Here is a 15,476-nt window from a genome sequence, read left to right on the forward strand (position 1 = left end):
ATGGTAATGCTTCAGTATTTTACCAGAATTATTCTTTCTTTTGGTATCATAGAGCAACTACATTCTGTCAAATGCCTGGGTGATATGGATTTTTCTGGCCAAATGAATGTGATATCGCCTAAGGTTGGGGGTCGAAGATAATTTTGGATTTCTAGAGACGGAAAATTGACATTGCCTGACAAAAAGGGCTTTATTTTCTTTACAAAACTACTACCGCAATTTTCCGGGGGGAGGGGGGGGGCTGCAGATACCACCTATCTTACCGATGAGCGGTTAATTAATGTTCTTCCCAGCGGACGTACGTAAAATCGCATGGCAAAAATCACCTTTTGTTGATCGGTCACATGACGTACTGTGTCCAAGGTGTGCGTGGATACGCGATGTGATGTTTCGTGTTTTGTTGGTGACTGTTGTTTTACCTCTGAGCTGTATTTTGTTAACATATTTTCTCTATCTGGTCTAAAGTTTTAGTGATGGTTATCTTAATTTGTTGTCGCTGTTCAAGCAGTGTCTTCCCTGCCCACCCGAGAGTCAGTTGGAGTGTTTTCTCACTAAATGCAAGTTTCCCGGTCGAAAATCTCGATACGATTCTCAAAAGATTCTGAGTTAAGATCTTGTCCAGGTTTATGCACATGTTCCTTTATACATCCGTTACAAGACGTTTAATGAATCTTTGGAGAATCTTGTGGACAGTGTATGTGCAAAAGAACTGAATAAGATAGTGACTCAGAATCTTATCAGAATCCTATATGGGTTTTTATTACCTTGTATTACTTAAGACCGTAAATTTTCAGACAATTAACGTATTTTTTAGCCCAATGAGGTCCATCGCAGTAGAAATATACGGCCACTCTCCTGTTTCCTTTTTATCTCCTCGAATTGATGTTGGGTGCATAATGTCTCCCATGCGTTTTATTTTAGGAGCATACTATCCAACTGAAAAAATATACGACAACCAGACATATTGTTCTTCTAGTCCTGAAGCAAAGGGGTGTTTACATGCATAAAAGGGCCCTAAATTCGCACCTGATTCTGATAGAGGACCACGTGGGACACCATTTTAGCAAGGGTGCACATTCCGAAACCCGGCAATAATTTATTAATGTTTTTGTCGAAATGGCCCTGGCTTGAAAACATAGCGAAAAAAAGGGGTATGGGAAACATGAAATCCTGTAACTTCGTAGTAGGGAAATGACCTATGATAGCATATTCTCAATCAAGACGACACATAATACGACACGCATATATCCGTATTCCTAAAGTTTACCATCATTATTTTTTCTCTTTATCATTTTCATTATTCAGAAAAATAATAGTGGTACAACAGCCGTGTAACGGTGGAAGACAGCTAATTCGGACCAGTAGTGCCATTCAAGACACAGAGCCAGTTAAAGAAAAACCCATAAAACAAAATAGGTAATTTGAATGTGGCGATTTTGATGTCTGACATTTTACGTTGGGGGATATTTGTTGTACCTTAAAAGTTAAACCTCCAAGTTTTTTTGCATTCATCAATGAATTTGAGTGGGCAAAATAAAACCAACGTGGCCCCTATATATGTCCCCCCTCCCCGGTGCAAGTAATCGACTAAAGAGTGTTTTCGTTTGCTCTAACATGTACCAAACATCTGCCTGTTTATCCAGCAATTACCCTAGCTGAGTCCAATTGCTGTCATTGTAATATTAAGCCGTAACAAATCATCCAGTCCATTTTTGGCCTTGTTGTCAGATTATGATTTCCATTTGTCTTGAGTCTGTGTTTTGAGGAAAAGTTCACAACCAAAATGCAGGGATATAGCCTACGTTCAATCTAATGCGATGGGCTGAGAAAACTCGACACTGCTATTATGCGTGTATTTGTTCGAACGGTTACTCTTTTTGTGATCTTCGCACAGTATACCTTAAGCGTTCCGAAATATCCTCTTCCCAATAAGCATAATGAGAGCTGACTTAAGTTGCCATATCTGATTTCAAAGGTACCACGATTCTATATTGTGATCTGAGCTGGCAGACTCAAATTGCTTGACACCAGCTTTAGACGTAAAAGAGTGCGAACCGCTTGAAATTAGAAACTACACGCCCTTTGAGTTTAAAACCCCCTGTACGAGCAGGATGTTTTCGATAATCCCTACTTGACATATCATGTTTTGTCGAGTCTTAAGTTTTGGCTGACCATCCATCACATTCCCGTACAAGGATTTGCTTTGAAACCGTCTACATATCGTCCAAAATGTTTCACAGTAGTTTTCGTACAGATTTACACAATACATGAACTCACTAATCTCTCTGATACTGTTTATAATCTGATGTAATAACAGAATATTTCCTGATACTACGATATCATTTTTTTCTTCAATATTGTGTGGTTTAATTTGAGGCAAGCACCACCCATGATAATAATCGTGTCCAGGCTCAATTTTTAACCTTTTGTAGATACTGCAGTTTAAGGTTTTAGGAAAATTCATCGAAAAGTACAATGTTCTGGCCCTGATATAACACAAAGCAAAATAAACAAAAGTATTGACGTCTATTCTGTTTATCTTTTATTTCATGTCCTTCGATTATTTGCATGCCGCGCTTGATGATAATAGATTGCCTAATCATTTAAAAAAGTGGTAGGTCGTGGTAATCCAACTGTTGTTTATTTGATGTTTATTTTATACATTTTTAAGCATGCTTACAATATTTCTGCACTCTAGATTGCACTCTGTCCACTTGTCGTCCTCACCATGCAATGTATATGCACAGAGTATTTTAAATGTTATGCATTGCTTACCAAATATCAACTGATATACATGTGGGCAAATAAAAAAATGACAAAGTGATATCAGTGCACATGTTAAAGGGGATTTCGTACGACCAACTGGGGCGCGGTTTGGGCATTGTTTTGCTCGTGCGAAGATCGCCTTACAATATTATGGTAGCGCTCCAAGTCTGTTGTTACACAATTTGCTGCTAGAAGGCGCTGATTAACCTAGATAGAAAGATAATAGAAAGTAATATGCTGTGTTGTACTGTACAACTACTGACTTCCTTTTTTCCCCAGCATTTGTTTTTCATGAATCACTATCATCCAATTACAACTGGCATGATCGAGTTTCGCCCGACGATCGGCGCCAGTGGCCAAATTCTAACGGTCAGTGCATATAGAGGTTTATCAACGGTTGTATTTTTTTAGGTGCTATGTACTATATTGTGATCTTTCTTCAACATAAAACGCATTTCCCCAAGCTCCACCGAACAGCAATAAATGTAAGAATTCAGCACTTGGGGCAGTACCAATTAACTGATATTTTTATGATCCGGTTATAAAGAGGTCGAATACATTATCAGTTCGCTGCTAATACCACATGTGTATATCGGCGTTATTTTCTAAATAATCACGCATGTGCATATGTCATTTAATAAAAAATGGCCCTGTGCTATTATATTATCATTATTCTCTTCGCTGCAGGCAACTTTCCAGGTAAACTCTTATCACTGGTTCAATAGGTGTGGCCTTTGTAGACCAGTGCTGTCTATCCTCTGTACACCATAGAGAAAGCACCACCCCAACCACCGAGGGGCAACTCGGCAAGTGGGACTGCCAAGTTCAAGAAAAGCCAAAAAGGCATTTAGTTAATTTATTCTTAACACGACATGTTCCATCTCGTTAACTTATCCTGTACATATTTTAGTTATATTCTCGTTATTTTTCACAGGCGCCTGAACAAAAACGTACCCGGATAATTTTGCATCATCTTCTTTGTGTAGTTTAAGCCAGGTAGTCACGTGAGTTAGAGGTCATCTCGCTCAGGGATTTTACTCAATGTGTAAAAGACGGACGTGTCACGAGATTGACGTGCTATTGTTTCCACTTAATTAATGAAATTGTTGTTTCCTGGTATTTTCATAAATTTGGCAAACCCACTGGTCGCGTTCCCCTACCAGATGATCGCCTCTGAATCTCTAGGCTGATGTTGGTGGCACTGCAGGCATCGAGTTTATCCAAAGTTAGGATAAGGCAAAGAATGAACCATATTGAGCAATTACACTTTTGTTTCATGCTCTGAGCGGACAGGACCAAGCGCCCTTCAACAACCCGGCACTACACACGATATTCCTGTTCCTCATCTGCTAGCCTCTCTCGATCTGTTGAATGCAGAAAAATAGGCAGGTTATTTGCAACCCATGCAAAGTGCAAATGTCTGAGGTGTCATCGAGTCTGCGCGTATATCTTTTGTCGACACTCGTAAATCGTTTATAGGAGTGAGAGAATTCTTCAAAAAATCGTCAGCGCTGAAAAACTTTCAGAGACTTCGTACTTCGACGTTTCTGGCATTTTTAGGCGTTGTTAAACCTGCCTAATAGATCCCGATTATGGTGACTCCTAAATAACGATAAAAATCAAAAACAATTCTGGCAGGTTCAAACACGAGATTTTCGGAACTTAGTTATCGTCTCAAATTCTAAAGTAATGAAATTGTCATGGTGTGTAATTTAAGGTATCGGTTTGCCTAAGACACGAAAGAACGAAACAGACAAAATATCAGTTCATTTTGAGGGGCGTAAGGCCCGCATATATCAGTTTTATCCGAATGAACCCCTCCAAAACTGTAATGGAAGGGCTTTACCTCTATTGTGCTACAAAGGCAAACTTATACCTTTAACGTGAACAACCGAGGTTATGATAAAAGTGAATTGTAGAACATTTCGTGTTATTGAGCCTGTGAACTGTAGCTGTGCATATTATGAACGTGTGCGTTTGGTTGCATGATAATTGTGTTCAAGTAAGGAAACAGCCACATGGTGAAGTGCTTCTTTTCGTGCTTAAGCGTTGTGTAGTGTAGAAGTGCTCACGTTCTCTTGGCTTTCAGAATTTGTCGCTGGCTACTAACTGCCATCTTCTGGGTAGGGCTTATAAATATAATGTCCGATCAGGAAGAAAGTGCTGATTATAACAAATCTACAGGTGTAAGCAGATCACTACTGCCTCTACTGAACTGCTGACCACATTAATCAGGAGCTTCGTACTCTCTACTGACAATTTGGAACAAGATTAAACATGAAGAACTCGTATTTGGCCTTCCCTATATGTTTGCTATACATCAATGTATGGTAGTTACGTGGTCCTGTTTTAACAAGTGATGGGCCATACCCTTTAAACACTGCGGATCTCAATTGTGCGCATTCCACAGACCGCCTATACCTTGCCAGTATTATCGCATGGGAGTCTTCAATTACCCCTTTATCTATCTTCTTAATTTTCTCGTGTTGAATACAACTTTCCCACAACTAAAGGCATCTGAGACACGTTCCATTTGAAAACCTGCCAAGGCTGCAGTTGATGTGATTACAGAATGTCAATGAAATTGATCGATTAGTATATGATTTAATAAACGGGATGAGATCGCACTTGTGAATGGTCTCGAATGGCTAGTCAACGCGGACGAGAAATTAACTCCTCTTGAATTATCTGTGCATATGAGCTCAGTACAATTTAAACACCATGATCGTGTGTGGTCAGTGTTATTAAATCTTAGTAGCTATTTTACCTTGCCCAGTCTAGTTTCAAGGCAATAACGTCATGTTTTGATACATGAACTGCACATTAGAGAATAGCATTCCGCGATAATGACGTCACTGCAGCTGCTGCCCTTTATTTCCCCATCGCTGAATTACAGGCAATGTCGGACAAACGTGCGGTTTCGTAATGGATTCAGGCTTTCTAACTGGGGCAGTTAGATTCAATCTGGCACATGTCCGAGTGTTGGAAATACTACATTATTGTTCTGAATATTTCTCTCTCTGACTCTATGGTATCATTCATGCTAAAAACAATGCAGGGTCAAAGATAATTGACTTTGAAATAAGCTCAAATGCGTAGAAATAAGTGTCGATGTCCGACTGTCACGTGACTAAAACGTCATCAATATCTTATTCAAATGACCTTGTGAGCTATAAATAGTAACTTCGCGGAATGCTATTACACACAGTGTTGACGTGTTGGTGGAGTAGCGTCTTTTGCACATCTGCCTAAAACTGGTCTTTATACAGGCGACACTGATAACTCTTTGATAAGACAGTAAAACAATGTGTATTGATACCTAGGAGTTATTTATTTAAAAACAATGGACCGTGTAATTTGATTTGGCCTGAAATCTGTTAACTACGAGGGCGGGGGGGGGGGATGACACACGTAATATTTGCATAAAGGCATGTTATTTTGAGCATAAGAGAAGCTGTGAAATTAAAAAGAAGGTCCAACGATTTATCCAGCACTTGATATAGGGGGGTTAAACTGAAGAAAAAGTGACGTACCAGCGCATTCCATTCGGCAAATAAAAAATGAACCGGCTAGCGTTCGTTTGAGCAATTATTGATATGTCCCTCGCGTTGTCACAGTGGGACCTAAATAAATTACTACTCCACGGACCCATTTCGGACCCATTTGTTTACGGTAATATCAAGCACCGCGAATCAATTAAGGAATGGCAAGGTCATCGATTTCTTCGGCTACCATCTGGGGTCCCATCATTAGACATCGTAAACACAAATGAAAATTGGATATGAAATAAGATCGGTTACGCTTAATACATATGTTTAGAGAGAATCAGTTCCTATCTGTTTATCGCCTGGGAAAAAATATCCGAATGTGGCACATTCATTTTTTGGGTTCGAGTTACTTTTATTCCATCGAGCAAGTGATAAAACGCAATTTACGTAACTGTTGTCACCTATAAATAAACAGTTTTACTTCGTGGACGCTTAATCCAAATGAGATTTGGCCTTTGGGTAAAGCTTAGTTATACCAGTCATGGGAGATAAAAAAAATGAGGCTATACGTGTGATAGAATTTTTAAATCACCGCTGATGTGCTACTTAATTTCACATAAAGTTTCCCCAGCTTTTAGACTTACAACACAATTCAGGATACATTTGCGCTATTCAAAGCCATTATTTTATGCCACAGATCACCTGGTGTTAAATTATTATCTAATGTTTTCTAAACCACTCTTCCTGCCATTAACATGATCTAATTGCACATATTACATTTTTAATGATTGGTTCCAGCAGACGAGAAATAACTACGAAATGACACAACCTAATTGCAACTAAGGTGTCCTGTGTGTATTGTATTCAAGAGCGATGAACGTTTTGATTAAATACTTAAAGTAGATTTGGTTACAATGTTGACTTTATTACAAGTCACGGCTATTTGCCGACGACAGATATTAACGCGAATCAAACATACATATATTTGGTGACATTTTATGTTGAAGACAACTTTTGGGTTTATAGTATGATATTAACTATATCAATATAGGTTATAATCCGACAAATTGATATGAAAAAAATATGCTGACAATGACATATTTTTTGTTGCAGGTTGAATGGCGACTCCAGCTTTAACTGGCAGATGTACCTTTTAAAAAGGTTGGTAACAGCGACGTGCTTTTTTGTTCTAATTTTATATAAGGTATTGATCATTGACCCAATTATTTATAAAGACTTGGAAATGCTTTTACTACAGTTTTCTACAGAGATGACGAGTGTAAATGTACATGAAGCTGAAGGTAAAAGCATTTACTAGTCTTTTATAAATATCAGCGGGTCTGTCTTACGATACCAAAACCACCGAGTTATTTGCAGGGGTTCTGATCGAGCCTTAGCGACATCCGAGAGGTTTTGTATCTGAGGCCGAAGGTGAAATTTCTATTCTGAAATGCCCCCGAGAAATAGATAACATTTAACACAGGAGGATTATTGGTATAGAGTTACAAAGACACTTTGCCTCCAGAATGATGCAAATAGATTGTTTTGGCAATTAATAATTACGAACAACACGGCATTTTAGAATAAACAATAATAAACGGTTTCTCTGACGTTTTCCTCATTTATCCGACAAAAGTCTGACATTTTCCGACTTTTACCCGAAAGGTTGGATTTCTAAAAAAAACTGTGAATAATACTAGGTCTTCCGAAAATAGGACAATAAAGGTGAAATACCATGCCATGAAATGTTAAATGGGCTAATAATGAGTTATGAGCAAAACAGTCAGAGTGACTCTGAGTGTGAATACTAATTAGCTCACTCAATTAGGTCACCTAATTAAACCCATCTACATGTTGTCAACTGACTGACAGATGATTACATATATAATTATGTTCTTCCCTTAAATAAAATGTTCTCTTCTATTATTCAGGCGTCGCCCTTGGCTTATGCTTCCGAATACACGGTGCTACCGACAGAGTTGCGAGACGAGCAAAGACTGTTGTCGGGTTCATAACATTTGCGATAAATCAGCGAAAGTCTGTTACGACTGCTGGTATGGTTATCCCTGCAAGACGTCAGCGGACTGCTGCCAGCGCTATCCACGATGCGTGCGCAGCGCTAGCGGAAAAGGTAGATGTGGGGCATAAGATCTCACGAGATCGCCTGAGATTTGTGGAGATCTCACGTGAACTTGAATTGGAAAATGGTGGATAATTAGACGTTTGAATTCCGTGGAGCAAAAACGTTTATTTATGCTTAAGACATTAATGTTTAAGTTCACAAACATAGAAAATGATGGGAAAAGTCTTTCCCGAGAACTTTATTAGTACAGCTTAAGATTAAGAGACCCCTGACAAGTTATTTCCATCGGGGTGCTCGATGATTTATCGATATTTGTGTATGAATTCAATGACTTATGGTACATGTTAACTAACTAGGTCAATCCTCTATTTTGGACATTTCCTTAAAGGGACAACTCTGGCGACGCATTTATCTGGCCAGGAGGATAGTACCCTTGCTTCACGACATGCGCCGCAACTAGTTGTTTCGCACAAATGCTGATATCTAATAATGAGGTTCGCCAGTGTTGCGAGGCAATTTTGAACACGGCTTATGAATTTCTGGCAGGACCTCAACGGCTTCATCTGCTTCTGGTATATTGTTCATGCAGTTCAATGATTTTTAGAAATCGTACCAGTCGCGGTCCTGCTGTTGGCCAATTTTGTATGAAAAACCAACGTATCTCATGCCCAAGTTGTCCCTTTAAAGTAAACCATTTATTCGTACTCAAATGTGTCTTAGTCTGGAACAGTAGAGAAGGAATGTTTCCTAGGTCATCCTTTCCGGAGTCATGTGCGGCTTCAGCAATTGTTTCCTCACTGTCGGTATTGACTGTCTCACCAAAACCGTGAAGATGGAGGTAAAACGCACGCCAAAACCGAGACATACCGTCTGTCGGAGAGAGAGTTTCCTGGAGAAATATCGAGGTTCAGTTTCTTCTAGTGTTCTCAAACAAAACAAAAACACTTGTAGACGATACCCCAGAACTCCTCAACAAAAAGCTTTGGTTTTCGTCGCACAGTGTATGAAGGACCAGTGGTGTGACAAGTCGCAGATTGGTCTACACCTATTTGACTAGTGTTGCCACCCAGGTTTCTATAAGGGAACCCTCAATATGAGAAAAGCAGGCAATGACGCAATAAATTTGGTGAGGGGAGCTCCAAGGCGTCGGTACGGTGGTGATGAATAACATCACACCGGTTATTTACGGGTCACGTACAGTACTACCTAGTTTTGCCGGCATATTTTTGGAAAGATTTTTAAACGGGTTATCGGCACTCCTTACAGTTCCTTTGCCCCTCATGTTGCAACCCAGAAGATGACTCCCGCGATGCTATGGTCGTCCGTACTCGTAGTTTCAGTTTGAATCACCACCGTGATTGGTAAAATCCTTTGATTAAATCGATAATAATCCAAGTGATGTTTGTAGCATAATGGAATGAACTTCAATATTTGTTTAAAATATGTCAGGTTGGTATAGAAAACGTACACGCAGTAGTATTGTTCATTTCGTATATACTTCTTTCAAGTTTAGATTACACATATCTACGTTGCGTCCGATGACTAACTTGATTAGCAGTTTATGGTCGAACCATATACATGTAGCACTATCCCGCGCACTCAAGAGAAATCAAATGCATTTATTTTTCTATTCGTTTAATGTATAAATGAAGAATTTTGCCTCTGTCTCTGCTTCTGCTTATTTTCTTAACATACTGTAACTATTGTGTTGTTTATGTTTTAATAAAGATATCCATGTCAATTCAAGATGTGTTTAACGTGTTTTGCCTTTGAGTTCCGAACCTTCATTCTGGGGCAAATCGCAGACCGAATAAGTCTTCCTTATATGTCAATATTCTTTATTGGACCCAGATCAGTGAGCATCTGTCAAAAAATAGTGGTGTTAGAGGTTGCCACATGCACTTAACTCATTAAAGTCAATATTATCATTTGGTAGACACTGGCTTTCACTGCCTGATCACATGTCTGATAGCTGACTTAGTCATGTTGGCCGTCCTTGGAACGCTGATATCCTAACAGTTTAGTGTATGATGCTGGCCGATTGGGACCTGCTGAGCACCAAGGGCCATCCGACCATTCTCATCAGCGCAGAAGCAGACTGATCCCATGCACTGGACCTTGTCGTAGTTGCCGTTACTGGCGCAGTTGAAATGCTTGCCGATGATCTTCAGCTTGCTGTATTCATGTTTGTCACGGGCACATTCTGGAACGAAGATTGGATGTTGTTTATATTTTGAAGGCTGTGTACAAACAGACGCGGAGTCTTAGAAAGTATAATTTTGAAAATCGTTTTTCGGCCCACACAGATATGAACCCCTCAGAGTTATTCATCACCGAATTGAAAAACTCTTTACAGTGGTTTTCCACTATCTCAAACAAATATTCGAGGTTTTTCATTTTACCGAAAAGCCTTTACAGGGTGCATATTTGTGTTGGCCGAAAACCTTATAATGGTTTTTGAGAAGCGTAGTAAAAGTAAACCTCTATTTTTAAGAGTACACGTGTACATCAATAGGGCTCACGAAACACCAACGCGAATGCCTAGCCCATCGTATTACATGATCATAATCAGAAATGAATAATTAATGTTGTCATGATGTAAAACGCTCGCGTATGAGTTTCGCGGGCTTGCTATAGACCAGACAAAGGGAAGGAAATTAAACTTACTGCAGTTCATATCCTGGACCGCCCCTCTATTGACACTAGTGAACCCACGAATTCTGGTACCGTCTTTGGACACACAATAGCACCTGAAGTGGAAAGCAGAATTAACTTAAGACAGCTGAAGTAGACATATAAGGTGTGTATGCGTCTGTTTGGCACTCCACTTAAATTGCGACCTCGACCCTAAGATTGGGTAATGCTGGTTATTTCAGAGTGTTTTCATATGTTTCTGTATGCGTCTCTTTGGCACTCCACTTGCTTAAATTGCGACCTTGACCCTAAGACTGGGTAATGCTGGTTATTTAAGAGTTTTTTCATATTTTTCTGTTAAAAGGTACCAAGTAAAACCAATTATAGATTAGAGTAAAATGAACGACTTGAAATAACCCCATAGATACATGTATGTGTTTTTCAAATCGCATGGTGCTCAGTTGTAAGTGATCCTCTAGCCATTTACAAGGGCTGCTTTTAACGACAGGACCAAGTAACCACCGTAGATGAGAGCAAACTGAAAGCCAAAAATATCATGTGGGTTTTTTTTAAATCGCATAGTGCTCTGTTGCAATCGACCTCCTAGCCGTTCGCAAGAGTTGCGATGAAAGGCAAGACGAGGCAAAAGTAGGCCTACACAATGCCGAAGAAACGGAGCATTGCTCTTTCACGGTTCAACTCAAGTTGGATTTGTGATTACATTGTTACAGTTTAATGACAAGAGGTGAAACTATTCCTACACAGGATCCAGGCTGCTCGATCTATACTCTGGTGGAGAAGTTTAAAATGTCCTAGGATAGAATGCCCGGGAAACAAAGGATTCTATTATGCGCTTCAATCTCTGAGCTATTGACGGTCAGGGTCTCTATAGAACCATATTGCAGAATACAATAGGGCCGGACACTTTTTCCAGGGGGGCATTTGTTACTGTTACACCGGCCGCGGACCAGGGGTACTACAGCGTGACCCAGAATTATTTTCCTTTGCACAATATAATTCTATTGTGTATCCATTATGTGAGGGCAGATCTTTCTTGGCCACCCTGCAGAGACTGCTAAAACCCTGTAGTAGCGAAAGGCTTCTAATGAATTAACCCATACTAACCCTGATCCCCTGCACTGAAAAGGTGAGTAGCTGCCGTCATTTTCACATCTCGGCACGAATTGCCCTGGCATCATGTTGACCTGTTGGGTGGCGTGTTCCTCGATACATCGGTCTGGAACAGAAACAGAGATAAGTTATTGATGCTCATTAGAGAAGTAGTGTGTATAATATTGTGTTTTTGTCATATCTTTCTGGCCAAGGGTACATGCACTTAGTTGAACTCAGGAATGTGACTAGATCACATTTACCGAAATATCGTTGTGATGCACAACACTAGTTTACCCTTCAGGTAGGCTGTACCAATGCTCGTTGACGGTGTCACCTAAAGCCGGTCAACTATGACACCTGCTGCCCAGGGCTCACGAGTAGCCCCAAAAATGGTGATATCAATCAAAAAGCACGCGTTTTGGCACATCGCGCCACGTTTTGTCCAGAGAAACGCAAAACCCTGTATGACGCATTCCCAAACGCGTCAGAAATATTCAATTTTATTCCAGGGCTCAGTGATTTGGCTCACACCCCTGTGCACACACCCTCAAAGCTTGTTCCAAAGATTTTAAAGGCTTCCCTGTCAATACAAAGCAAGAATAAAATGTTTGGGGCCTTATAAAATGTGGAATCAGGAATGTCCATGTGGTTGGAAAGAAAAAAAGCATAAGAGCGCCCCCATCCCAAAAAGTATATATAAATAGGTCTATCAGGCAATATTGAATAGCATGTAAACCATACTGATATAACACAAACAAAATAGCTCGCAGAGATCGGATTGCTATTAGGTACCAATTTACAGTAATCTGGAAGTTTTGCACCCACTGTGAAGTAAGTAAAAAATAGTAGTGAAAATAACCATTCACTGGATTGAAGTAGCAAAATAGTTAAAGAATATCATTGCTATCAAACAGGTTAACTATCATTATTTCGATACTTAATACTTTTTTTTAAATTTCACAGTTCGGAAATAGGAACCAATTGAATAGTAAAACGATTGCAAATAACTGCTTATTTTCACTAAGGAATTTTAGGAGTACGTGACCCAGAAAATAGGTCATTAACGTCTCATTCGGTCGTTATTTCATCATATTTATTGTTTCTATTTCCGTTTAGAAAATAATGAGAGCAAAATATACATGAGACATTTACAAATGTACCTTAATCACGAACTGACAAGTTCGTGCCTTGATACTGAGTATAGCAGCACATGCAAGTTGATCCAAATTGTAAAAGTCTGGGTGTAAAATTGGAATAGACGCATTGAACCCTTACGTTCATTATCTATTACCCAATAAAAATACTTACAATCACATTTCCTTGTGAGAGAGTCACATTTCAGGTTCCCTTCACATTCGGACGTCTGCATCAAACCGATCAGCGGAACGTCTGAACAGTTCTCTCCGACCTCTGAAATAGTGGAATCAGGTTGTTGATTTAAGGATTTGAAATTTGATACCTTTGTCAAAATTGTGTAGGCATTTTCCATCATTGGACTATTTAATAAGATAAAAAATATGAGAAATAAGTGATGATAATGACTTATTCTATAAGACACTTTAAGACACTGTTAAAACCATTGTAAAAAAGTAGGTCTTCGATCATACTCTTTTCAAAACTTATACCAAACGATCAGTCGGCCTAAAATGTACAGGCAGTGCGCTCAAAAGCTGTTGAGCACAGACCCGAAAGCTCTATCCCCGGCAGTAACTTTTTTCAATCGTCTCCAATCGAGAGATGGCGCTAACGCCGAGTATGTTTAGATTTCCAAGATGACCACGTGTAATGTCGGGAATTCGGTGTGACTTGTACCCGGATGGTATCCTGTTTGTGAACTGCACTTATCGGTAAATCTTTGAAGTTTAATTTTTATACCTTGCTATACGCCTAGCATATTGTTCCAACCGGATCTTTCAAGTTTTACTGCCAGATTCATAATCATCATTGTACCAGTAAGTTGATGAAAATATTAAAGTAAGTCGTAGAAAGAAATTCATGAAGTATAGCCAACTTCGTAACCCCAATCCAATGAAACGGATTCTACTTTACGGTATTCGCAATGTTCGACTGTAGCACACCCTATAATAGGCCAACCTTGAGACTAATCTGAGACCAATCTCATTGACTGATATTTTATCATTCTGATGAGATAGTTGGTTATGATGACATTATTGACACTGGTTTTAAATTGGAGAAAAATGTTAACTGCCTCATAATTGGGTCATGATCGTATGAGCTGTTTTCAGTTGCCCGAAATGGAGGGTGAGGCGACTTTGCTTATACCATAGACGGCTCGAGACTGAGCTCAACAATGTTTCCGAGGGATGACATTCGGCATATCGCCCGACTTTACAAGGCATGATTTTGAATATCGTACCAAAAACACAAGGAACGAAAGGACGTGTTAACACTGTATATCACCATTAAATATTCAGGGCCAAGATTTGAAACAGAGTGAAATAAATGTTGACCGTTTAAATAATCTAGCTTATAATGCAGCAAAAGGTGTAGCATCGATCAAATGTAACCCTTTGTCGAAGGCAAAATTAACTTGCCCGAGAAATGCTACATCGCCCGGGCCGGTTGGTGGCCGAGGGTAACATCTGATCTGGACGGATAGAAAAAAATATTGCCCGATAAACAAGGCTACTTTCACTGTGCACGTTTGCGACACACGACTGCTGATGTCACTGTTTTCGAAAGTTCACTGCGCCCTTCCAACACACGAGTGGTTAGATATGCTTTGGCTCTGGGCGACTGAATTCTTGTTTTGTTAGCTTAAGCCTACTCAAGTTTTGCAAGGTAGCATACGATACGAACTTGTTTAGTCATGTCAGTAAGTACATGTAATTTAAATACTAGAAGTAGAAAAGCAGAGTACTTACTCAACAGGGTGATACAGGTCGGGCAGCAACCACAAGCACCGCCATTCGGCTCAAACCTGTTTGGTCCACACTCCACATCCCGGAGCCCAGGATTCTCGCACTCGGCATTGTCACAGGCGTCGTGAGGGCAGATTGTCGCCCGGGCCGCAGCCACAATGAGGAGAAAACAGCATGCGGCCTTCATCATGAAAATCACGCAGTGTTATGAATATCACGACGAGGATGTAATTGCCCTAGTCCCATGACCGAATTACAATCGTTTGTTATCTAGAGCAGCAAACATTGACTCGTATATAATTGATTTATGATATCCTTGACTTACTTGGAAGAAGTTGCACTTGTCATTGGCCATAAACGACAGCAGGGGTGGGGGTAAGCTGAATGAGGTGGTGGTGGTGATGGTGGTAAGGGGGATGGCATCACTTGCGCTGTGAGTAAGAGGGTCATACCCGTCCAATGTTTCCCAGTACCTAGTTCCCAGTTACACAGTTCCCTGTCATGGTGAGG

General features: G+C 39.9%; 2 protein-coding genes across 5 annotated transcripts in view; one reads left to right on the plus strand and one right to left on the minus strand.

Annotated features, from left to right (window-relative positions):
* The window catches only part of LOC135501934 (uncharacterized), a 43,140-nt gene extending 32,964 nt beyond the window's left edge, over positions 1 to 10,176 (plus strand). The window contains exons 3-7 of one of the 4 annotated variants that reach the window (XM_064794387.1): positions 1,306 to 1,416; positions 2,591 to 2,614; positions 3,454 to 3,465; positions 7,368 to 7,415; positions 8,186 to 10,176. In XM_064794387.1, coding sequence (XP_064650457.1) covers positions 1,306 to 1,416; positions 2,591 to 2,614; positions 3,454 to 3,465; positions 7,368 to 7,415; positions 8,186 to 8,402 — 412 coding nt within the window. In that variant the 3' untranslated portion in view covers positions 8,403 to 10,176. The remainder of the gene's footprint in view (positions 1 to 1,305; positions 1,417 to 2,590; positions 2,615 to 3,453; positions 3,466 to 7,367; positions 7,416 to 8,185) is intronic. The other 3 variants (XM_064794388.1, XM_064794389.1, XM_064794390.1) reach the window with 3 other exon arrangements.
* Positions 9,815 to 15,182, minus strand: LOC135501933 (equistatin-like). The gene is made up of 5 exons (XM_064794386.1): positions 14,970 to 15,182; positions 13,393 to 13,494; positions 12,097 to 12,208; positions 11,005 to 11,087; positions 9,815 to 10,540 (listed from the first exon to the last, which is right to left on the minus strand). Exons 1-5 carry the CDS (start codon positions 15,154 to 15,156, stop codon positions 10,350 to 10,352), a joined length of 675 nt encoding a protein of 224 aa, XP_064650456.1. The 5' UTR covers positions 15,157 to 15,182; the 3' UTR covers positions 9,815 to 10,349.
* Positions 15,183 to 15,476: the final 294 nt, after the last annotated feature.

This window comes from Lineus longissimus, chromosome 17, assembly GCF_910592395.1.
Source record: "Lineus longissimus chromosome 17, tnLinLong1.2, whole genome shotgun sequence".
Classification (NCBI taxonomy): Eukaryota; Metazoa; Nemertea; class Pilidiophora; order Heteronemertea; family Lineidae; genus Lineus; species Lineus longissimus.

Excerpts from the sequence above, each read along its gene's own strand:
- LOC135501933 (XM_064794386.1), bottom strand. The coding sequence starts at position 15,156 with ATGATGAAGGCCGCATGCTGTTTTCTCCTCATTGTGGCTGCGGCCCGG. Across the intron at positions 11,088-12,096 it reads TTTCAGTGCAGGGGATCAGG|GTGCTATTGTGTGTCCAAAG; the intron begins GTTAGTATGGGT and ends TTTCCACTTCAG. Across the intron at positions 10,541-11,004 it reads GGTCCAGGATATGAACTGCA|AATGTGCCCGTGACAAACAT; the intron begins GTAAGTTTAATT and ends TCTTCGTTCCAG.